At 41.1% G+C, this 26,010-nt stretch overlaps 1 protein-coding gene across 4 annotated transcripts in view; it reads right to left on the reverse strand.

Annotated features, from left to right (window-relative positions):
- Nucleotides 1-26,010, reverse strand: part of dlgap2a (discs, large (Drosophila) homolog-associated protein 2a) — a 150,821-nt gene that overhangs the window by 25,011 nt on the left and 99,800 nt on the right. For 3 of the 4 annotated variants that reach the window (XR_006845362.1, XR_006845360.1, XM_046412424.1), the window contains 5 exons: nucleotides 20,564-21,714; nucleotides 11,102-11,316; nucleotides 4,731-4,799; nucleotides 3,428-3,587; nucleotides 2,204-2,420 (listed from right to left, as the gene is read on the reverse strand). Coding sequence is in view for 1 of the 4 variants with exons in the window: in XM_046412424.1 (XP_046268380.1) it covers nucleotides 2,204-2,420; nucleotides 3,428-3,587; nucleotides 4,731-4,799; nucleotides 11,102-11,316; nucleotides 20,564-21,714 (1,812 nt within the window). In the remaining 3 variants the exon portion in view is untranslated. The remainder of the gene's footprint in view (nucleotides 1-2,203; nucleotides 2,421-3,427; nucleotides 3,588-4,730; nucleotides 4,800-11,101; nucleotides 11,317-20,563; nucleotides 21,715-26,010) is intronic. The other variant, XR_006845361.1, reaches the window with a different exon arrangement.

Consider the following 26,010-nt stretch of genomic DNA (forward strand, 5'->3'; position numbering starts at 1 on the left):
TTGAAAGCACGAAGCTCTTTACAGAGATCCCTCCTTAGATCAGCTAGCTCTCGACGCATGGCCGAAACCTCTTCCTTCCACTGCATGCTGATAGCTGCAGCCAAGGTAGCTGACTCTTTGATACTGGCCTGGATGGCTTTTGGTGATGGCCGTTCTGGGGCGCTAGATCTGGGGGATCTGAAGACACTTGGAGAAACAGGTGGTCCAGACAGAGGTTTGGCTGTAGCCCCCATGTTATCTTGGTATAGCCTGTCTCTCCTGATGGGGCAGCCTAGATCATCATGAGCCAAAGGGGCCGTGTCTGCCAAATCCTCATGTACACTGGCCTGGTCAGGTAAACAAGTCTCTTCCTGCACATAATTTCTGTCTGGAAGACAAATGTAAATATGTATCTGTAATATGGCCACAGGTGTGAGCAGCTGGAGAGAATGCGCTTTTTATTGCCACAAAGCAGTAACATCAAATCATGCACTGAATGCCATGAGTCAAAATAAGACAATAGCAGAAATCTACAACAACTAAGTGCTATCCTTATGACTAATGGCCCAATTCACTCATCTGTATACTGTAGATGTGTACTGAGGAATTTTTTTTATCTAGAATTTTAATAATCAGTATCATTATACATTACAATGTTGAAAATCAGTGTAACACTGGGAAACACTGGAAAAGTACTCCCATTTTGACTCACTTTAATAGTTTTACACTGCCTTCTCAACCTTAATTTGTAACATGCATTCTTCACATCTTTTCAATGCACAAAGCTGAAACTTCTATCTCCTGGGACACATCACAGAGAATGGACAATATTTCTAATAAATGAAGTGTAAGGACAATCTTTGCATGCTCTTTTGCTTTCAGTTGAGGTAAAGAAATGTGTACTTTGTGCAAGGAAAAGAGGCAAAGATGAGCAAAGCTTCCAAACCATTTCCCTACAATCAGGAAGTATAGTATGAACCCTATTGAAAAGATGAGGTCCAGTTTGACAGATTGATTCACAGCACCAATTGCCCCATGTCCAAAATAGTGGTGAAATCATCACATACATAATCCTAAGAATGCAAAGATATTTGAGTTTACTGAGAAAGCAGTGTAAGCAGACAGTTATAAGTTTGAAGAATTGATCATAAGCACATCTCCAGATGGCCACACCTCTAACACTCCCTATTATAGTCCAACTGATGTTGTTAGTTCACGAATCTATTGTGGGAAGAGGTGGAATCCGCAACAGACTTCTCTTCCGGAAACCTTTTCTTCTTTTCTTCCCACATTCTTCATCTGTACATGGACGTATCATTTCCTCTGTGAATCCAGCAATCATTGGAATTGTTGAAACCACCAACAGCTTACAATTTATAATCAAGGCTTGGTATCAGAAATAAATGCATTTATCAGCTGAATAGAGTTTAGAGATTTTGTGACATATTTGCTATGTGATATATCTGACTAACAAGTGTGACAGTTTAGTTATTGGTATTTTCACAGTTGTCTTTACATTACTGATTATCCAGGTCTAGACACAAAAGTGTGCAGTTCTATGTTGTGATCTCATTATGGGTAAACATGAGCTTTGCAATGAGACAAAATCATTTGTGTGAGGTGAACAATTTGTGAGCGAAGAACTTTTATGTTGTGTTATTTAAGTGTAAACAAGGTTTACAAATGGACAATGCATACTGTGCATATGGCAAAATACCATATCTTTATACCATATCTTTGCCCAGTTTGCAATAAAGCTGTGAGCACATTCACAACTCACCATGTGGCAATATGAAGAAAGTCAGATTTCCAAAATGTAGTGGAAGAAAGCAGTGATGTACTCTGACCTGATTTTTACTTCAAACAATTTCCATTTGTGGTTTTCAATAGGGTTCATAGCTTTACTCTCTGATGCATCCAGTGGATGAGCAGATGAAGCACTGTATCCAAAATACATGATGAACTAGCACAGCTCACAAGTGGTCGCTAAAGTAATCATATGTCCATCAAAAACATGGAAACATACAAGACTGATTCATGCAAAAATATGAAGCTGTTTGACAGTACATCCAGTTTGCACTAACTGTTCTATATTCATCCATTAACACACATTAATGCCAAATGTAAAATGTTGGTGTCAGTTTGTAAGTGCAAACAAAAATACAGACATCCAGGATGTCACACATTGCATTATGCAATTGATTTTATGTCCAAACGCCCTTACCTGTGGTAGACCTGATGGTGGAGGTGACAGTGGAAGCCATGGGGGGGATGCAGTCATCGTCTTGGGAGTAGCCAGCCTGGATGGCTCGCAGGTAGCTGTGACTCCGAGTTCTGAAGCAGCCAGGGAGGTCCAAAGCCTCCATGGCCTGGGATTCCACCTCACTGAACACTGACTCGCACACTGATTCAAACTGGCCATTTATTTCTGTTTCACTCACCTGTAAGCAACAAAAGATATAAGCATGCTTCCTCCACTGTTAAGTGAGTGAAGATTTTACTTTGTTCATCTGGAGAAATAAATTAGCTGGTTGTAAAACCTGACATCATGTTCTCTGTCGGTTCTCTTGGAATGAGAACAAGGCTTGCTGTTAAAATCAAATGAGTGCACATGCTTTACTGTGCAAAACAGAACAGAAAGATCAATGAAAAGATGTGTTTTATAATGTCATAAAAACATTTGTGTTATATGTTAACATATGTGTTTCCTAGAAATTGTTCTGTCACTTGTTCACACTAGTAGATATCCTGTAGCCGGGTATCCTTTGACTTCATGACTGCGTAAATACAACGTGACATAACTTTTTAGGAATTTATATTTTCAGAGGGTTTGCTGTAAAAGATTTGTTGATGACAAGAACAATTGATATTTCCTGTTACAGATGAGTGTGATGTATCTTGTAATGTTTTTGATACTGACTTGTTAAAAAGTGGTTGTTTATTGAGTAGAGACTCTTTGAGGGTTATCACTCCACTCCTATTTGGTAATATCAAGAATCAAATATAAGCATCTTGTTCTACTGGGATTTGAAATTAGTAAGAGTTTAGTTGAGCTTTTAAGACTCTGAACAAATCAATATAACTCTCTATCAAGAGGGAGATGAATCTCAACAACCCCTGTTGGAGCCTTTTTGTATCCAGATGAACAATGTGTAATGAACTGTCATATAAAATAAGTGGTGGTAAAATGAAGTCATGTGGATTCTAAAAAACAACAACATCTAAATGGTATATTACAAAAGAGTCACACTGAGATTGAAAGCTGTGATTAGGCTGGTCATGCCCCCTAACTGACTGTTAAAAGAAAAAAACTTGTGAAATTTTTTAATTTAATACTGCTGGGGACTCTTTAGGTCCCTCAGCAGCCCCTAGAAGAGAGAAGAAATACTTCTCTTCAGTACAAGGACAAATCTGAGAACATTTTGTAACTGAAAAGGTGCAGACTCACCTGGCTCACTTGGCTAACACAGCTAGCCTGACTGAGGGTGCTGACAGCCCGCATATAGCTCTGGTTCCTGGAGCGAAACTTGGGAGAGTTGTAGTTGGTGGAGGGATCCAGGGCAATGCTTGGGTGCATGTCCCTGGTGGCTTGCAAGTGGTAGCTCTGACTGAACAGAGAGAGAAAGGGAGAAGCAGGCAGGGAGTGGGACCACAGCCATGATGAGTATTTCTTAAGCAGGTCAGTTAAACATACTTTAACTATTAAACAAGCTGCTTGACTAGGGTAGACAGGTGTAACATGATAACAAAAACAATTAAGTGTTGTTCAGGGTAATGGGCCTCCTCTGGGAAACTTGAGCTTGAGCAGGAGACAGGTTATGACATTGTGTCTCTTGTGTCTTTGTGCTTCTCTCCCACACTACACTGACGTGTTCACCAGTGTCTATAAAAAGGCAGTTCGATTTCTGTTCTGCTGAAGCATCCAATCAATGTTTGGAGTTAAGGGAAATGCAAATCAAGAGCTAGTTAGTGAGCAAGCACTTCAGAGAGCATCCCAGAGTCAGGCAGGTCAATTAAACGTGCTACCCCAGCAGTGCAAGGGAGATCTTCAGAAACCCAAGTCTGGTTTGAAAGAAAGTGACTAATAGAAAAAACACATGTGAAGAAAGGTGCTTTAAGTAAACTATGTGAGTCACAAGAGGAATACCAAAATGAGGTTCTCTCTGCCAGATCTATTTCTAATGGTAGGCAGGGATGAGTAAGCAGTTTCTAGGCTTTTTATAGAGATAAACGCTGGTGTTTGGCAGTGAGGAAAATGCCAGCGTAATTAAAAGTCCCCCAATCCATCTTGTCATGCTGTAGCGAAGCTGTGCATTTGCAAAATAATATCATCCTACTAAACATCCTGGAGTAGAAACATCCAGAGATCAAGTCTGAATGAAGTGGTAAAAGAAGCTGGAAACAGTAAGAAGTACTATCTCTTAATTAATGTCATTAATCTCTCAAAACATATTATGTAACTAGTTCCTTTTTAAGACTTCATAAGAAAGATATTTACTACTATGCTGGTATAATGTATAACACAGAATCAAATCATATCTATATTGTGTTCAACAGTGCCTTATGCTTTGCCAGTATGAGCAGATTGACCCAAGTGACCTCTCATTGACTGGTCTTGAGCGTTTGCTCTGTGAGGCGTCCATATTGGGTATGTCAGCAGGGCTTTGAGCCAGCTGGCTCCGTTGTCTGACCACTGCAACATGGCAGCATCAGAGAGGTAAGGGGAGGGGAGGCGCTGAGCCTGTATTCACCTTAAGTCTGCAGCAAAATTGGTGATGTAGTTACGCATGTCACTGTTGATTTTATCCAGGCGGTAAGAGCTGTGGGTAGAAAAGAAAACACAGTTACATGGTCCCACAAGTGGGAGTTGGATGGATGTGACATCACTGGCGCCGATAGAACTGGCTCTGTATGACATTTACAGAATGGTGAACTCAATGTTTGCTTGGGAGTTTTCACCAAAGTGCTGCAAACATTAGGGTGATACAATATGACCAGCATGGCCCCCAAGTAATGGTGAAAGTGGGAGAATGTTAAAGCTGTGTTTAGTCGGCAGACAGAATTGCCCAGTCAAGGCAATAACTTAGAAATGAAACAACATAATGAGGAGAGTGTTATGAGCTTTGTCGCACAGTAGGTGCACACATACGCACACGCATGGTCCACCAGCACTCATGAAAAATTATAACAAAGCACTTGACGATCAAACGTTGCACACAACAAACAATTACCTCTGCTTTAAAAGTTTACATTATAAAACACACATTCTCTCCCCTGTGTGGCTAATTAGATTTGGTTAATTGAACCAAAGGAGGAAAAAAAAAATCCTAGCTAGCATCCTTCTCTGAGTAATGAAAATTAGTGGACCTTTTTAGCTGACAAAATCAGATGTAAGTTCACTGTCTGAGGCTATAGTAATAGTATAGAATAGTAAGGCAAAGCTCATCCACCCCACCTATAGAGATGTATGTTATCATCAGCTGAGAGGAGGGAGGATGTTTTGAGAATGCATTGAGGCTTGATTAAATCATGCCAGATCAAATTTCCCCTAACATCTCTGATTGGTGCTAATGCACTCAAAGAGGAAAGATGGGAATCTCACACTTCATGATGCCAACAAAAGCATTCTTTCACAAGAGGAATGAATCTCATCTTAGTAAAAAAATACTAAAGGAGGGAAAATACGATAAGTTAATATGTTTAAAACACTTAACAACCAGTGTATCTGTCTTTTGGGTTCTGTTCCAGCCAAGTGCCAAAAGTTCAAGAGCCAGATACAGAAGGTCATTTCTGAACAGGACATTCGCTAGCAGGAGACAAAAATAATATATCTTTGCCACTGTAGCAGAAGTGTGACATTCATAGTGGAGGCAAAAAAGTAGCTCGCCAATAGAAAAGTAAGATAACTATGCATGACACGTCTTACACAGCCACAAGTCAATGAACTGGAATTCTGCTTTGACCTTGAGATCTGAGGGAAAAAAAATGCTCATACACAATGCGATCTGAATGAGTAATTACATTATGTTGAATCAGGAATTATCGAATGCTTTGTCAGTGTTAACTTTGATTAATTATGGTGCCTCAAAAAGCTAATCATGGATGGGAGCAAAACAATGTGAGTTATTTCATCAACCTTCAGAAATGGATGGGATTGCAGTGTTTCGAAACCAGGCCACAGTCATTTCAAAAGAAGCTAAGTTGCCGGAGATGAAGGTTAATTATTGATATTCTTCTGTGCATGTGTGTCAATGCGACCTGCCATGCAATATGACATATCACTACTGACTGTCTCAGTGACTCATTATGCCAGTGGATAGTAGTGAAATTTGGCACATGTCAATCAGTTTCCATCAGCATTAACACATTCTTTAAACATCGTTAGCAGGTCCTACTATGGCACAAAAAAGCTGATTCATATTCAGTTTATCAATTGCTGTTGGCTACGCAGCTTACAGGACGTACAGGACCCGAGGGTGAAGCTGTAATGGATAGGTGGTTGGGTGTCTGTGTGTGTGTGAATGATTATTAATTAAAACAATCACTGACATCTAACTTTCTTTCTAGGGCACAGGCTGTTCCAGCTCAGTGGACCCATGACTGTGATGTATTCTTTATTGGTGCGGTGAACAATGAGGCGATGCTGTCAACCATGAGAATGACAGAGAGCTTGAGAGAGGGAAAGATGGAGGGAGGTGACACAACCTGACAGCCTGTTCTCACTTTAACATGATTTGCTTCAGGGAGCTGCTGCTGTCAAATTTGTGTTTGGCCCATCTGAATGCCCCCGCGGGACATCAAATTGCTACAAGAGCGGAGGAAATCCCACGCCATGTCTGTCTTGAATCCAATCTAATACCATCTCAACAAGCCAATGAACCATAATAGCATGAGATCTCTCATGTCGGGTGGCACCCACATCAGTGGTGCCCCTTATGTTCGAACTTAAAACAGATATGGCTTACAGCATGGTGGTGCCCATAATGGGTGCATTAAAATGCTGTAGTGGAAAACAGTGGCTGTCAACAAGTGAGTATTTTCCCTTTTGTCAGCAAAAGCCGTTCTCAACTCCATTTGGCTTCTTGTCCCTCTGGCATTCTTTGGTCCAAAAACAATCACAGGGCAGCCTGGTTTGCAAACCTCAGTGTGCCATGTACCATTGTGAGTAAGATGATTTTGGGGAATAAAGTTCACATTTTCATTCACCTCTTGCTGTACTTTGAAGCTTCCCATATTTCCAGTCAAACTGCAGCCTGACTGCTACTGATTGATAGACCATTATTTTTTTAATCAACACATAACCATGAGTATTAGCTTAAAATATAGTGCATCCACTATGCCACTTTGATCTGGATTATCTTAGGCTGCACTATTAGCTTTGCATGTACGTATGGGCACTGGTAGGGGTAAATTTAAGCTTTAATTATATGTTTGTTATCTGCATATGTATTTTTCTTTAGTCATCCATATCCCGTTCTTCTCAGTCTCACTTGTGTTATTTGCTGCTGTAATGTTAGAATGCCTTCCTGGGATCAGTAAAATGTCATCTTATCCCTTAAATGTGCCTTTTCAAGATTTGTCACCAACATTTCTTGCAATGGCAAATATACGCCAATGCTACTGTATTGGTTGGTTGGTGCACTTAAGCAGCCTCACATGGTTGCAGTCAGTAAAAACTTTTTGTTTCGCCTGTGGATGCACATAATACAGAACAAAAAATTGATACCTGTCCATTTCACTCCGAGAGGAAAGTTGCCACATTATGGTACTTTTAGTGTGAGTTCAGGGGACTATCGGGACTCTTCAGTAATGACACCCTAGATATCAACTGACTGCAGTCAGTGGACTCAGAGGCAGGCTACACAGCCTGATCCATGCTGGTCAATATCTTTCTTTCAGCAGAACCCAGCAGACGCTCAGTCTAACCACTGAGTGAGCTATTATTCAGAGGGCCCATGGAGTATAATAACTGCAACTGATAGCCCTTCCTGCTGTTGGATCCTCATAAATCATTCACTGTTTACAGCCATTCAGAATGGATAGTCATGGGAAGCTTTGCAAGATGTGGGGAAAAAAAACATAACTCGCTTTAGCTGCTTCATACATTACTCCAAAATCTGAAAGAGCCGTTAAAAAAATTCAAACAATAACATCATCTGTGATAGACATCACAATCGCCTGATCACAATCAGTAACATCTGAGTTGTAGTTATATATCCTCTGGGATGAATATCTGGCTTATTATGTAAGCGTGCATGGGTACTACTGAAGACTGTAGAAGTTGAATATCTGTGCTGCCCTTCCTCCTTCTCTTGCCATCCTGCAGAGAAACGCTGCCAACACCATCACAAACTCTGCCAGAAATGCTTATCAATCTGTTTATGTGTATGCACGTACGTGTTTTCATCAGAGTCAGCTTAACAGTTGTGATGCATATTATCAGTGGGTGTTGCCTGCTGCGGTTTCCTAGCTTCTAGGGAAAAAGCTGTTCTGTGCAAGAGAGCAACAATTTCAAACCCCGCTGAATGCTGAATGACAATGAGCATGGGGTCAGCAGCGTGAAGGGTTAGAGGAGGCTATGACAATAATCGTGAGAGAATCATGACTGTTGGTCAGTATGTGTATCACTGTCTCTTACTGTGACTGTTTGACTGTTTACATCACTGCAGCTATGTGTCTGTCACAGGCCACACTCCACACTGAGGACAGACAACAAGGTCATTTTTGCATAATGTCTACAACTGATGTCACATGATTTGCCTTTGGGCTCGTGCAGAACAGAAGCAGATCAGACTCACAGTGCAATTTATGCAGAAGTTGCAGCAGGCTGAGTTTCTCTACACAATCCAGCAAACCTCCCTTTGTAAAACACGCTAAATGGAGGGGAAAAGAAGTCGGATATACTCACACTGCACTCCAAGTGATGGATCAAAGGCATCCTAAGCCTCAGCTGTCTGAATGTTGGCTTTATCAAAACAATTATGGCAATCATCACCCTTCACTATCTCTATTGTACTCCTTTGATATAATTTTGTCACAGTTTTTGCACTTCCATGGATTTCTTTTTTTCCTTGATCTCTCTCACTTTCTCTATATGTAGCCCAAATATTTATGATGATAATTCAATAGCTGATGTTGATGCTAACTTTTAGCAACTCAAGCATTACCAGATAACGTCAGCTGTCCAAGCAGGTTTTATCAGGATGTTCTAAGGTACCATATTTATCTTCCTATCGTGACACAGGCGGGGGAGAAAGGATTTTGTCTACTTAGACCAATTTTCCATTGACTTCAGAACTTCCTGGATACTTTCAATACCAATCCCACTTGCTTTCACCACTGTGACTTGTGCTCATTGACTTACTGGTGTATCAGGCATGGCGCCCCTCCACGTAATGGAACAGAAAGATACAGTGTAATATAGTGGACATTAAATTTCTAAAATGAATGTTCAAAATCTGCCACATAGATCCTTTAGGATGCCTCTTAAGGCCTTTGATGGGACTTCCACACCGAACTCAAACCTTGTTAAGTGTACTCAACATACACAGCCCACAAAGCAGAGCAAAGGTAGAGGAAAATGTTCTGTTTTGAAAAAGCGGTTATAAGATATTTGTAAAAATTGTCATATTATTAACATAGATTTATGAATTTTGGCCATAATTACTGTTTTCATAATCTGCTGCAAACAAAATGGTCCATTTGAGAGGGGAACAACAGTGAATATGCTTTGTGGTAATGCTACCTTGAAAAAAATGACTCTGAAAATGAATCTGAAACACACAATGTGATAATTTGTTGTCTGAAGTTCCATAACATTAGAGTTTATAACCACAAGAAGAACTAAAATAAGATGATAAGGAACATGTGAAGAGTTGACTTATGAACTATAAGTGAAAAATGAACATCCAAAAACTATGAGAAATAATGGAAAAGTAGGCTTTTGAACAAGGTTGCTGAGTCACAACAAATAAGAAGTGAAAGTTTTTTGGCATTTGTGGTATGTTTCATGCTAAAAATGTACAGAATAAAGCTGCAGATAGAAGGTGCAACAGGAGGAGAACAACACAGAACAGAAAGATTAGAGACAATTATCAGGATATACGATACACAATCAGGCAGCAGGACAGAATTAATTTCTGACTTAAAACAGCTCTAGTAACCCATGCAGTGTATCATCACTGTATCTCCCTCTGCCATCACTGGCTTTGCACAAATAATGTAAATATTAAAAAAGATAATTTCAATACCAACCCCAGCAAATATCACAGGCGGGGGGGGGGGGGGGGGGTTATGTTATATCTGACTGCGATATAACATCACTACAGATGAGGCTCTTCTTTATGTTATTACTCTTCTTTACTGGGGCAAGAACTCTATGATCCAGTTTCATCCTAATCTAATGGATTTGTTAATGCTGTAATCATAATAACTCTGCTTGTATTTCTCCATAACATAGTTGCTTGTGTTTATTTTTCCATGACACTGTCTTCAGCTTGTCACACCATGTAATCCTCTTAAATGTGTTTTTTTTTTCTTTCCAACACCAAGTTACCAAAACAAAAGCCCTCCATTTCCTCACCATTTAGTGGGACATATCCCAGAAGATTGGGCTGAACACGTTCTTACAGTTAGACACACTAATGTGAATACCCATGAAGGCATTCTAATGAGTACAGGGTGCAGCTATCAAGTGTTTGACACTGATATAGTGGTGAGGCACTGGCAACACTGCTAGAGGGAATGTAAAAAAGCAGATAAATAGCAAACGTGAGGTTGCTCAAAACATGAATATACTAGGCTGAGGAAAGATGCACTCTTAAAACGTAGAGTTAAAATAGGAATGCAGAAAGAAGCGTGTCCTTAAAATAACACAAAGGTCTTAATCATTGAGATAATATGGATCATGGATTACATTCTGTTAGTATGTGATATTTTGAGATATAGTTTCTGGAATTACAAGAAAAGCCAAGGGGAAGAGTAATGACTACACAAAGGGACATGGGACAGGGAAAAAAGAACAAAACAAACAAACAAACAGATACATGCACACACACACACAACCAAAAAAGAGAGCCAAACACAATGGACTATCAAAATCTCTAAGTTGCAGGTGTTGTACCTCTGGGAGTCCAGCAGGTCCCTGGGTCTGATGATGGCCTTGACCAGAGCATCAGGCCGCACCGACTTCTGGGGTGATGTCTTGGGGCTGGAGTCCGACTCTCCGCTCTCTTCATCTCCCATTGCTTTAACGTAGCTGCTGCTCCTCATCCGACGACAAGGAATCTCGTCATCCTTCCCATCGCCAGGGTAACCCCCCCAATCATCCTGGGGCACCTGGTGATATAGGAAGGTTAATGTCAATGAAGTAATAAGGTTTTCTGGCAACTTGGGGGCAGCATATGAAGCTCTAAACATTTTGATATCATTTTCTAGCTGCCTGATGAATAGAAATCCAAAATTTACTCTCCATTTATCTGTAGTTTTGTCTCCACTGACTCCTGTGGAAAATATCTGTCTCTTTAGCTGCTAAATGCCCTGCTGTGTTCACCAGTGAATCACTAACTTTGTCTGCCTGCTGTTTGGTGCTGAGCAGGTAGAGAACAGGGAGTTTTTCTTGTTTTGTTTTTTTTTTTCTTTTGCAAGAAACAGCTGTCTGCTGTGTCTGAAAATTATGCAATGTGAGTGGTGAGAACACAGTTAAGTGCTAAAAAGCTCAATAGAGCCAAGAGGAACTGTAGAGTTGGATGATAATTCTCTGTGGTAAGTGTCTCCTTTCACATTATGCTTTTTATATGCTTTTTGCATTTCAGAGGGATCTTTTGCAAGATTTTACACATTGCCTCTAACTGCCTCCAAACATGACTGTGGGTAAAAGTCACAATAGTACATACTGACGGTGCATTCTCACATCTGCATTACAACTATGCAATTTGGATTTCATTTTCTTAACTCAACGAGGACCTTGTAAATAAAATGAAGCAATGTTAAAGCATTATATGTACAGTATAAAGGACTCTGTTGACAGAAACTGGATATAATATTCATTATTACATTTTCATTGGTGTAAAACCTTAAATCCACCTGAAAATAAAAACTGTTGTGTTTTTGTTACATCAGAATGAGCCTTTCATGTCCACAGAGGGAGTGCGTCCTCTTCCATAGTGATAGATAAGGCCTTTCGCATTTAATCAGCCACCGTGGTTTGCCTGACACACTTGGAAAAGGAAGGCAAGGCAACTGAATTCTACACACCATAAAAAGCATGGTGAAACAACATGCCATTTGATTGTCACTTGAACTGAACCCCCTGCTTCTGGCATAGTTAGTTCCATCCACTGAGCCAACATGATATATAACATTTTCGTAATCAGTCAAGACAGCTTCACATCTGCTAAGCGTTTCAGCTTTTCCATAAGTTTGGCAAGTTTACAAATTGCTGAAAACCTCAACTGGAACACTGCTATAAATTTGGCTATGCTGTTAATCACAATTACTGGCAAAAGAATGCCTAAATATAGCGGAAAGGAGTGATCTTTGCTCACTCTGTCATAGCTATCAAACGTGGAAAGCTACCATCAAAACAAGAAAGGCAGTTTACATGTAGCAATCTTCTTCCACTCTTTAAACCAGGTAACTGAGTATCCGGATGTCAGCATCACCCAGCCTTTCTTTACTACACGTGGAGCGGATAGTTCACAAAGAATTAGTGGCATCATGGCTGTCTTACATGTTTAAATCTTAAATTGGAGCGAGCGGGAAGACAAACAGAGCATCTCGCATACAGCTGACCTGGCAGAACCAAATCGAGGTAGATGTACTTTGACAGCCTTGCGTGCTTTACTCTTTACTTTTTTGTTATTGGAATGTCTTTCAAGCAGTGTATGATATTGGTCATTATAGTTTTTTACTGAACATGTTGTGTGCAGCGAAATTATTCTCTGAAAAAAGAAAAAAGTTAAAAATGTGAAGCTATTATGGTACATACTACACTACAACAAATAGAAATGTCATCACATGATCCTAATAGGTTTCTGTATTGGAGATGGTGGTGTAGCTTATTAAAACCTGCTGGGCTAGCTTCACCCACTCATGTAATGAAGTTATGATGATTTTTCACAAGCTCATTACACCCAATACCACTCTTTCTATCTCCGACTCATACGCTCTCCCGTTTTCTCGCTTTAGTTAAACAGGACAACAGAGTTCAATTAATGTGACAACAACAGTAGCAGCTGAGTCAGGGTCTTAGCCAACAAACTCACATCAACGATACCACACAACACACAGATTTACCTTTTTTTCCTTTTCAGATTTATCTTGCTGCTCTCTGCTGACTGTGTGTGATGGTCAGGAGCTTTAGCTGGACATGCATTTCCATGTTCAATGATGTGCGCTCATAAAATATGACATTGTCAGTAATCATTGAATTCTTACGTGGAAGCTGTAGGCCTCTCTAATGCTGTATCCATCCGACACTTTCGAAGCCCGACAGGCAGATCAGCCTTGGCACAGTGCCGATCCGTCCGACTCTGGATTTCATTAAGTCAAATCTGACGTGGGACCGTATTTCTCTTGACTTTACACTAACTGCACTACATCAAACTGCAGAATAACCCCCAAATCTTTATTAACGATTATGTATAAATGTATTATTATTCAGATAATACTGTGTTGTTTAAAACTTAATTCCAATGCCAATCAGTGACTAAGTCAGTGCTCACAGGTTCACTATGAACTGGGTGGCAGCTGACTGGCTGTGGCAAATGTCAGGAGGAGATAGGCTGCATCCAAATGTCACTAATGCGTCAGACACATGACTCTAATCATTTTCTAATGCAAATGTCATCTACTGGAAAATAACAATTGAAATGTGGTTATTATTCAAAAAGAAATCAAGACAGATACGACCCTTTCCAACACTGCACTGGCAGCTGCAATGCTCAAGACAAAATGTTTGTAATTGCCAGCGTTTCAGGCTCTCACTCTTAAGAGAAAATCCATCAGCAGCATTCAAGGTATTCATTCATTTATATCCTTACAACATGACTTCCATGTGAAACTAATTCTGCTAACCTCTGGCATCAATGCATGCCCACCCTCCGTTACTATTCTCACAAGTGTCACATCAAATCAAAACAGCTTGAATAATTGATCAATTATGACTTCATTACAACCCACTCTCTGTTAATCACAGAGCATACTGGGTCAAAGCAGCCTTTGACTCTTATGTTTCATCTACGTTGTGGTGTAGGCATGATTGATGGGGATTACAGTGCGTCCTCTAGGCCTGTAAAGCTCGGCAGTTGTGCCGCGTCATCAGCCATATATCATGAAAAGAAGGTAACGGCCAATTACCACAAAAAGAAAATGATGCACCTCCACAACGAGAGTCACAGACAGAAACACACCCATTCAGAAAAGGATAAACATGCATGAATTTAGAAAACATTAGCTTGCTGTGATGCCCTCTATCCAAAACACGCACAGACATGAACACGCTGGCATAGACACACAGCCAAACAGACGCAAACGCATACTCAAGACACACACTCCGATAAAAGTCATTCATCTCCCACCCAAAGACAGGCAAGCACCAGCTACCAAATGGAGTCGATGGGTTAATTAAGTCTTGGAGGGGTTTGATATTTTTAGACGTCTAATTAATGAACGGAGCACCAGAGGACCGGCGCAAGCTGTGGCGAGATTTGTTTAATTTGGAGTCACTGATAAACTGGATAGATTGTAGGGTGTCTCCCTGTAAAGATAAAGACACAGGCTGAGCAGCAGTGTGCTCATATGACTGCTGTTAAAACACACACGCTGTCCCAGCAAGATCAGTGGGGCTGAAATGTGGACGCTTGTCAACATGGGCTCTCAGCTTGACCTGAAGATTGTTCAAAGGGTGGTCAAAGGATTCAGAGGTGAATTTACATCCGAAGGCCCACAGTGCAGTTATTCAGGGAGATTTTGATGATTCTGTTGTCTCTAAATAAACTTGTTCTGTTTAACACCTCATTTTATGACAATGACGTAAGGCCCTTTGACGATATGAGCCAAAGTTTGTGGGAGCTGTGTGAAAATTCACAGCTCAAGTGTGAAGACTCATATTTAAAGTTTTCACAACATCATAACTTTCACTTCCTTTCCTTAGTTGGATTCTGCTTGATAAAGAACAGACATGACTTGGGGAAAGTTATTTATGAATAAGGGTTTTTTAAGCATACTGGGGTACTCCTTTCTTTACACCTGAGCTGTTTTGGCACTTTGACTTTGCAAATAAATAGCACTGGTGAAATGACTCACGTGCACCTCATAGCAGACATTGGCATGTTAGCTGTGTGTTTACCTTTACTTCCACTGCTTTGATCTTTGACTCTATAGGAGGCCATGGGTGTGTGTGTGTGTGTGTGTGTGTGTGTGTGTGTGTGTGCTGAGTAGTGGGGCTAGGCAGACCTCAGCCAATGCCCCTGCAGTGCAGCAGTGCATTTCATTGATTAACTCTGTGGCTGTATCCATACACAGCACCTCTCCCACTAAGAAACATAAGTCACTGCCATTAAGTTAAGAAATAGAGTGAAATAGACAGGGAGACAGAAAGAGTGAGAGAGACAGGAGGGAAGGGACATAGCCTTGAAGGATGAAGACATGGCTGAGAGAAGGAAGGAAAGGAGTGAGGGAGAGTTAGAGAGCTCTTAGAGGTTCAGTCGTTGGTAATCCCACCCACCAGCCTCCTGCTGCTCATTTCCTCCCACAAGATTGCATGGATACTCTGTGTGTGTTGGAGCAGGTGCTGTTTTCTCTTTTTTGTCTCTCTGTTTCCTTTTCCCACTTCACAGGAGAGAACGAATACATGGATTTCTTACTAGACCTGAGTGAACACCTTTCACACACACCAACTCTTCTTCTGACGTTTTTCTCTTTCACCCACACACACTACGCTGTGATATCTGAGCGTTCATCTTGTCGTTATGTTGTTTTACTGACACTTCATGCCATCAGATGTTAGCACAGAGGTGTAAATATACACAGTTGTGCACTAGAAAGGTGTGTGGCAAATCTGATGACGGGAGCCCCAGTCAAACCTCCATAATGTTGTTCTTTTGTGTTACTCAAAGCAAAACTTCAGACTCTAACAGTGAAATCAATTCAACACTAAAAGTTGCTCATGAATAAATGAGGACCAACAAAATATCCATCTTGACCTGAAGTTCTCACTTCTCATTCTTTCTAATACTGTCACTGTTACCTTCTTCACCCACATTTAAAACTCATTGCAACTGAACGTCATCAAAAGTCAAACTGGGAAACACGTAGACACGAGCTAAACTAAATCAGGGATTAATGGTGTGCTTTCGCTTGTGGCAATTCACTGGTACAACACTGAAAACATAAGATTCATGACATATCCTGGGACCACAAGGTGTGTATCTATTCACCTGTTTTTCTGTGGAGTTGAAAAACAGAAAATAAAAAGGAAAATATTGCATAAGTTTATGCATAATTATGCTTGGCTGAGAGGGTAAAGCAAAACACGACAAAATGCGATGGAAGCATACTTAGTGAATAAATCATGACATACATGGAGCAAGTGACTTCAACATCCACTGAAGCTTCGGCTCCACTGGAGCGATGAAAAACAGTGGCAGAGGAGAACATCAGATCTGTGTGGAGCGATGCAGAGATGTTAATGCTCCACAAATCAGCACATGAAACAAACATGAATGCAGCATTTCCATCACATTGTCTACACATGCACACATCCACACTGCATCATCTTATTTTGCACCTTCAGCTTCTCCTCATCTCATACCTCCTGATCCATGCATTCCTTTAACCACTGATGTTTCTCATCCACACACCTGATTTTTCTGTTAACTTAAGTCTTTTAATTTCATTTAATTCTATATTTTTAAGTAAACCTCTTGCATGAAATCCATTTTTGTAATAATACCGGAGCCAGTTAGTGAAAATTCACATCAGCTGCTGCAGTGAAGAGGTGTGGTGTTAACAGGAGATTAATTGGCTGATTATGCAGTTTACTGTCATCACTGTAAAGGCCTTGGATCTCCATCTGCATTTCTCCCCTCTTAAGACTGTGATAGTCTGCAATAGTCGGTTTTTGGTCACTAGTTTGCAGGAAAATATCAAAACAAGCTGAGAGATACTAAACAGAGCCACTGCTGTGCTAGAACACAACTGCCTACTTTCACATCCAGAAAACACGGAACATTGGCATTAATTGTGTGTTTCTGGCTGCCACTGTTATCCCAGTATTCACCCTCAATTTAGCTCTGTTCTAGTCTCCCAAGAACAAATATCTGGAAATTGTTGTCTACAAGAGACTGATGAGACCTGTTCAAACTGAACTGAACCGAACCATATAATAACCTATAAACAGCCAACAACAGCCAGTAATGATGCTCAGAATTCCCTCTATTCAACACTTCTACATTCTCCAAAGTACGTCCTGAACTGTACTTGCACCAAACATCTTCACCTGTTAGACTAATGCAGTCAAGACTTCTCAGGAAAATGCTTCTAAAGCAGCAAATATCTGTATTAACCCTTCAAAAATTAGGATACTACCATAGGTGGCCTTTATTATGGACTTGGTCTGGCAAAGTAGTAGCACACGTAAAAAGGATATGAGAAAACATGCTTGACTGTTGACAATATCATGGTTATAGCCTGACACCTTCCTTGTAGTATCAAAGGAAATTCTGACAGGTTTGAGGTAATAAAACACAAATACGAGCAGATGCTTGCCGACATGCTGGTAACCACAAAGCCACACTGTCGCCTCAGGCAACAGGAGATGAGTAACATTTAGCTACAAACTGCTGTCTGATCCTGGAGTTCCTGGGACAGAACCTAAGTATTGGTTTGTGGCCTGGTAAGCTCCCTGGGGGATTGGGAGCACATTAATAAAGAAGTTAGGGAACCCCTGTGTATGTGTGTAGGTGGTGTTACTGTAGCTTTCATTCACAGTGCCAGTTTTGTTTCTGCTGCTTTGCACTTCCCTTTTGTAATTTAATCAGCAGCCTTTCTGCATCTCAAACTCCACCTTTGGCAAGCCAACATGGCAATTAATTGGCTTATTAAATCCCTCCGCAATGCCCTATCAGCAAAACTATCAAAGACTAATCCTCCCTTTGTATTACAGTACTGTATGCAGGGAGAGAATACAGGAGCATTTGCTGGAGCTGCTGACTTAGGGTTGAGAGCTGTCAGTAAAACAAAGTTATTGTGCTGTGAAGTTGGGTGCAAGGGAAGTGGAGGAGGCACAGGTTACAGCTGTTACTGCAGTCCAGGTGTTTTGACATATGTAATTTAAGAGAGTGTGTGTCAGAGAGACACCTACTGTAGAATTGTGGATGAAATTCACCCATGTGAACCTGTCACCAACAGCAGACAAATGTTTAGCTATAATAACCTAAGCTCACAGTCAAGCCCATGAACATCCTGTATGTTCGTGTGCATGTGTGTGAGTATGAGTGTGATTTGTGAGATGGCTTATCCAGTGACAGAGAGAGATGGCTAATGTCTGATGTCTGATTCCCAAACATTTGTCATTTCACAGCAAGAGTAGCCAATATTAATCTATCCCTGTCCTCCCCAACGTCCAGTTAATCGATCCCTCATGTGTAACTGACATGCAGAGGGATTCACACACGCCAGCTGAATGTATTGAGATGAAAAAAACCCATACTTCAGTAAGTAAAGTCCTGCGTATCTCTCTGTTTGCCATCTCACCCACTTCAGAAGTTGTTCATTCTCTCTGTCATCAACCAAGGACGCAAACAAGGTGACTAGCACATCATCAAACCATCTGGTGTGTGATAAACAGAAAAAGCACCCCCACACACTCACACATGGACAGACAGCCAGTACACACACTCTCCCAGGATGCAGTTTATGTTGTTACAGCACAGACAGTTGCGGGTAATCCCAATTCAGCAGCAGCAGGAAGTGAAAACTTCTCAATGTGACCCCTCTGTGTGTCCAAAGTATCATTCATGACTATTGGCTCCATCTCTCTGCCTGACTGCTCCTGGTGATGAGCAACTGCAGTAGCCATGGGGAGCAAAAACACCCTTCTCTTTTGATATTTCCTTTCCTCTGCTTCCTGTCAATTCATCCACAGAGGCACACACCTCAGTGGTATGTATCTTCAACTTCTTGCGGCGCTCTGAGAGGGCATTGATTCTCCTCAGGGGAGGGAAGATGTGTCACCCTGATTGAATTGATAATGCTGGGCTAAATATAGGCTTGCGGCAGGAAGGAGGAGAGGAGGATATTTTTAGAAGTGTTTATAATGCCATGACTCGGACACTACCTCAGCTGAATGACCAAATGGGAGTAAGGAAGGGGAGGCGCCACTAAACACTGTGACTCTCTCATTGGGAGATGCACTTAGTGGGATTGTAAAAGATTTGAGTGGGTAAGTGCACTGTCTGTCCAGTTCAAAATGATCATCAGTTATGTTTAAAAATACGCGAGTCAGAATTAGTGCTCTAGAACATTTTGTTGACGTAAGCTAAATTGAATGGTTTCTTTGGCTCCATTGACTGATTTGAGTAATATATTGGCTTTCCGTTTACAACAGTCTCTAATCCATACTACACACTCAGAGCACTGAGTCTCCGAGTCTTTCCTCCCAGTGTGCTGAAGTGCCCACTTTAGTTTGGCTTCAGGCAGAGCTTACACGATGCTATCAGATATCACATTGTTGTATATTGAGCAGCAGTGTTACATAATCTATTTTGCCGTACTTTTGCAATTTGGGATTTATAATCATCTTTTCATTTTCCTCTTTCACATGCCCTTCGGCATATAAAACCCATGAGACACTTCTGTGTAAAGTGCTGACTCATTCAGAATTGATCCTGGTAATGGTATGGGGTCTCTCGCTGAGCATATCATGGGCCTGAGCTAAATGCTAACCCTTTACGGTTCTGAAACCTATGTGAAATTGAAGCAAACAACATGGTAAAAATCCACATTGATCCCTGGTCTTTTATTCTCATATTGCCAACTCTTCCCCTCCAGTGTAGATCATTTATGGAGTTAATTGATTTGTCCTGCTGTGCTAGTCCCTTCTGCCGCCAGCCACATGCTGAGCCATAGGACATGTTCACATTGTAATATCCAGGGTCAGCGACAAGCAAAACACTAACTTCTAGATCAATCAGAAATCCAGCTGAGATGAGCAACTTTCCTTCCCTGTGTATTCACAAGTGATGCATGTATGAAAAAGAATGATTTGTGTTGACTTCTGGGATTTTTCTGTACTGCAGTGCCTCAAGTTTTTTGTACAGATAAAATAAATGCTTTTATCATCTCTTTAGTTGCTTGTCCTTCTCATGTGGTTTCATCCAAATCACTATGTTTTTCTTTCACAAATCCCTACAAATTCTGTAGTCAGCCACATTTAAACAAAATGTCTTTATCATTCTCCAATCAAGTGACATAAAAAGAAATGTGCATGCAGTTTTTTTTTAATGATCAGTGACATTAGCAGTTGTGCCTCTTGACTAGGAACCTTTGACAGGAATCAGCAGTACCTATGGTCCAAACTCACCTGTAGATAGTGACAGGGCCTGAGGTTAGGCTTGAGGTCGGTGGGCGTCATGGGCTTCTCCAGGTTGAGTGAGGACTTCCTGTAGGCTTCCTTTGCTTGGCTGACTGTTAGGGTTGACCAGGAGCTCCTCTTCATGAATTTTCCCTCTGGTGCCATGCTTATACTCTCGCAGGCTGAGCACTTGACATCGTTGTTACTCTTGGAGGTCTTGATTGATACGTCTCCAGTCAGATGGCCATGCACTGAGTCAGGGTAGCAGTGACTGATGTGGTCCACAGGATGCCGTGACATGACACTGGGTGTTCTGTAAGTGCTGTCACTATCCAGGTTGTCATCCGAACTCCACCAACCTCCTGAGCGCTGCTTGCCACTGCCATCAGATTTACGTTCTTTACTCTTGCTGCGTTTGCTGTGTTTGTGGTGGCCCTGGTGGTGGTGGTGATGGTGGTGGTGTGAACTGTCGCGGTGCGAATCACTTTTGGTACCATTCATCTTGGAGGAACCTTCTAGAGAGTGGGATTTTGTGAAGAGCTTCTGTACAGAATGGACTAAGTGGCGTATTCGCCCTGGGCTCTCATTGCGTTGCTCTGTAGTTGTGGTTGTGGTGGAGGTGCGTTGGTATTGAAGGGTGTGGAAGCCATCCCGGTGTAATGGCATCTGCTTCTCAAACTGGTCTAGGAGGTTTGCTGGGATTCGGTTCATTTTGCCACTCCCACCATGCGAGGATGAGCCACCGTCATCTCGGGATTCCCTGCAGCCAGATGTGTTGCCACCAGTGTCCCGTGAAGTGCTTCCGTAGTGCATGCGTGGGAAAGTGCTACTAGAGATGGAGTGATCGGTGGCTGACATGGACACTGGCATCACCATACACTCAGAGTGGATGGAGCTCCGTGGGGAGCAGCGATGGTGACTGTCGAGGGGGCAGCTCTCCGTGGGGCTGAGGAGGTAGGAGGGGGGTCGCGAGTTTCCATGGTGGAGGTGATGGTCCAGGGAATGGTCACATTCAGCCAGGCCGCAAGTGTGGGCAGAGGTTGGAGAGGTGAGCTGGAGCTGGGCAGGGCGGCCGCCAGAAAGACCCTTCATGTTCCTGGGTGGAGGGGAGTAGCTGTCCTCATCGAAGTACTGCGAGGGCGACCATGAATACTGCTGGTCTGAAATAGAGAGAGTTACAAAATTAGATCACAAACAAAGGTGACCAGCATTTTCCCAGTGGTCATTACGGACCATGATTTCATTCTACAAAAGACACACATACATACAAAAACTCAAAAAGTAACACATCTGAAATGTGATATCAACAGATTGCACTGACAAAATCTCTGCTGCTTTATTTTTTCTGGGGATGGCATACTGCTAAGAGAGACAGGGGAAAAAAAATGAGACCAAAAGAAAGGCAAAGGAAGGCGACAGGTAGGAGCCTGCTCTGCCATTTATCCAATGCAAAGTGAAATAATAGCCTATCACTCTGCGGTGCTGGTGTCATCCGTCAAAGCCCTGAGGAGAACGCTGTGAGGCATACGGCCAAGATAGGCGTCCTTGGGAGACAATCCCCACACGCACCCTTCCTCCTTTTCTTTATGTTGGTCATGTAGTCTTAGATTAAAACCCAATTCTGTGTGATCTGTCACCAAGGGCAGACATCCCAGCACTCTATTTTAATGTATTTAACATAATCAGAGGATATGTTTACTTAATCTTTACGCCTCACCACAGTCTGCGGTCACTGTGATTACAATTTTCTCCCTTTGAAAAATTCCTTGTGGGACAGTAAGTATGCTATATGTCATGAATGACTCCATAAATAATAAACTGGATGGTCCACCTTAAATGTGGCTTTATCTTGAAAACAGTATAGAATAGATCCCCAAAACAATTCAAAGGTCTTTGTATCAGTATTTTTTTTTTAATTTATTAGATTTCAGCTAGCTAATGAGTGTCAAATTATGTTTTATAACAAAAAATATAAAAGCGCAGAATCTTATTTACCATAAATGTTTAGTTCTCTATTTTTGTATTAATTAGTCCTTTTGTCTCCCTTCTGTTTGTCCTCATTACCTGGTTCTCCATGAAAAGCTGTATATTGTGAGAAATAGTGTAGAACTTCCCTAGGTTATATATAAAACCTATCTGTACACTGTCTAGTGAAATAGGAAATAAACAAACAAAGAATAACCGCATCTACGCTTGCTTGCCTGGCAATGATACGCCTCATAAACCCATGCACTTTCACTCCCACTGTAACCCCATAAAATGAAGGAGAGGAGAGTTTTTATGAGCTACTGTAGTAGGATAGGAGGGGCGTTTTAGTCCAAAAAGTAGCACTTTGAACATACATCAATGTGTTAACAAATAAATAAATTCTTAAAATATTATCATTAACTTAAGTCTGATGTCTTGACTGAATTCCCTAAAGCAAGTGTGCCCTGACAAACGTAGGAGTTGAGTAAGTTGTCTTAGCTTATTCAGGTGCTCCAATAAACAAAATTACGAGTAATGATGAGTGAAACATTGTGGTTACAAGTAACTGCAAACTGTGAGGATGGAGGCCTGACTTGACGTTATTGTTCATTTCATACTGATAGTATTTGTTGCTGTTGCTCAAAATTAAGGCCACATTGCCACTTAACAAACTTACTTCCTATCTAATTTTTTTTTGGGGGGGGGGGCAGGGCTTTATCAGTAAGGGAATATATATCTTTGTCACTGAGGACAACACATCTGTCTTTCTCAGAACAGCTCCCTCTTTCTATAAGTATTTTAACCCACCAGTAACACACTATGGACACCATGGATGCTATTATTTCTTTTTTTTGATCAAAATTTCAGAACACAATTAATGCACCTGACCCAAATAAATAGCTTTTTGCTCCATGCACTCTACTTTTCTTCAAAAAAACTGGCGCCTGTATTATCCACAATACTACTTGAGCCCCTCCAAGTGACATCACTTGAGGTAAAATCTGTGGATCTGTGGATTCAAAAATGATACAACTTTGCCATAGTTGCTTTACTCACTATAGTCCAATACAACCAGATTTTTAAGGGATAGCTATCACAGTATACACAACTTATATTGCGTCACACTGGATATCACATTTCCCCTTCCCGCAACCACACTCCATGTATTAAGTGAGGAATTTAAAACAGATTTGTTTGACGTCTCAAATATATTTCTTATAAGATTTTGTATTCAAGTATAACTGTATAAGCTTCACTCTAGTAAAAAAAAGTTACAAACCAGACAGTGTGCTCTGTGAAGCTCCTCTGGGTCCTGTCATAGCACCCAGAACACATTTGTCACTGTGTATACTGAGGATTTTCCTCTTGATTGTGTTGTCAATAGCTCTGAGACTAACTATGCCGTGAGTGAAATGTGACTGAAGGTGTATGTTCCTTTATATCTTTCATGCTGGATAAAATGCATTCCATTCAGACTTATTTTTAATGAGGTCTAAGATCTCAGTCCCTGAGGTACAGTGTCTGTTGAGATGAAAACAAATTCTCCTTGCTTACCAGTCTTATGTGAGGATGTCTCCTTGGCAGCCTGCTATAAAATTAATCCAGGCTACTCAAAGTATGCATTAGGGAAAAATGGATAAGACATTTTCCCTTGGGAGGAACTGTGTTTTTTGTCAGGCTGCACAATACAAAATTAAAAAAAAAAAAAACTATCAAAAATATTACTACAGAATGCAAATCAGTAGGTTAAATTAAGGTGAACTTGCTCAGACCGAGCCAGTCTAGTGCTTGCTAGGAACTGCAGCAGAAGGATGAAGAAGCATTATTAATTGATGTGAGGCTACAGTTCTGTCTGAAGTTATGTCACCGCCTTACTCTAAGGCCTTAATCTGATGGCTGACTATTCCTTGAGGTATCTCAGGGAGCTGCTCTGAATAAATTGTCTACCGGCAGCATTATGGCATTTCCTGGAATTATACGACAGATGACAGACTCATATGCCATCCAACTCTCTTTCTCTTTCTTCACTTTGTCCTCAGCTGATGTGGAATTTAAGTTTTGCTAAAGAAAAGAAAAAAGTAGACGCTTGATTCAGAGAGTTAGTCCTGCAAAACATTTTGAAGGTTACTTCACATTAGCACGAGTCGGACTGAGGCACAGTGGCTCTCACAGTGAGTGAGCATCCTTCTGGCAAGCGCTCTGCAAACAGGGAGACAAGTATCTGTGACAGGGAGAGGGCTTGTTGTTTTTACACTGATACCAGCACCTGCCATCACATTATCAGCTCCCCGGCAGGGGTGCCAACAGCTAAGATGGACTGCTAGGGTTGTGGATAGAGGGTGCATTTAGAAATGGCAATTAGATTTCAGCACAACATACATCAGTGAGACAACATTTTCTGTGAATGTCAGGCTATCATACTTTTAAATGTTGATGGGGTAGTGATAATAATCATTATGCAGATGAAGGCAGAGCAGCAGCATCTGTTATTTTTAAGAAAGGAAAACGCAGCAGTAGTTGATGCTGTCTTCTTAATGCTAAAGGCTAAGCCAATTCACTCGACGCGTAGACTTTTTTACTGCTATGACAAAAAGTCAACCCATAACAACTGATAAACAAATCACATTCAACTCAACACTTCGGCAACCACCCAGTCATGTCTGACTTAACACCTGAACCAATATCCAGCTCCATGACGTTGTCAGAGCCCTTTGGGCTCGACGGTGATAAGCACACCTTAGATCTGACACGAGGTGCAGGGGGAAGGGAAGCGCAGTCAGAGGAAGAGCCTTATTTATTAAGGGCTTCTGTTTGGTGAGTAAAGGTCGTTTTGCTCCTCTTAACACATTAGCATTTAAATAGCATTATATCTGCACTGAGTATCACTGACAGCTCCCACTCTTCCACTGGCTCAGACCCTAACCGGAGTTGAAAACAAAGTTAAAAGATAATAAAGCGCTGGACTAGACTGAGAGATCAAAGGCATGCGACCTTCACACTTGGCAGTGGTTAGCATGGTGGCTAGCTGCAGTGCTATTTAAGAGAGGATTAAGATAAAGGCGACTGTGCGCAAGAGTCCCAGTGTTTGAGGCAACACACGAGAGACTCATGATGAGTCTTTAATGTTTTGCTTCAGTGAAAGAATCTGTCATTTCGGAGTCGTTTGACATAAAATTCCCCAAACTGCTTCCCTGCTTTAATGTGGTTATTTTATCATTCTACTGGTCTACTGTTAAATATGTATCAACAGCAAACAAGATGATGTTTAATACACTTAAATCAATTACTGCTGAATAAAATCAACCATTGAAAGGACTAGCTTTGAAGACGCATATACGTGTCATAGGTTTTTATCCAAACACTTACATACACTGTATTAATTACATCCACACAGTCATTTAGTTTTTGTATTTTTTAAAGGGTTAGCAAATTATTTTGTATATTTTTGTCCCCTGTAGAATTTCAAATAAAAAAAAGCAACCTGAAAA

This window comes from Scatophagus argus, chromosome 15 (genome assembly GCF_020382885.2).
Source record: "Scatophagus argus isolate fScaArg1 chromosome 15, fScaArg1.pri, whole genome shotgun sequence".
NCBI lineage: Eukaryota > Metazoa > Chordata > Actinopteri > Scatophagidae > Scatophagus > Scatophagus argus.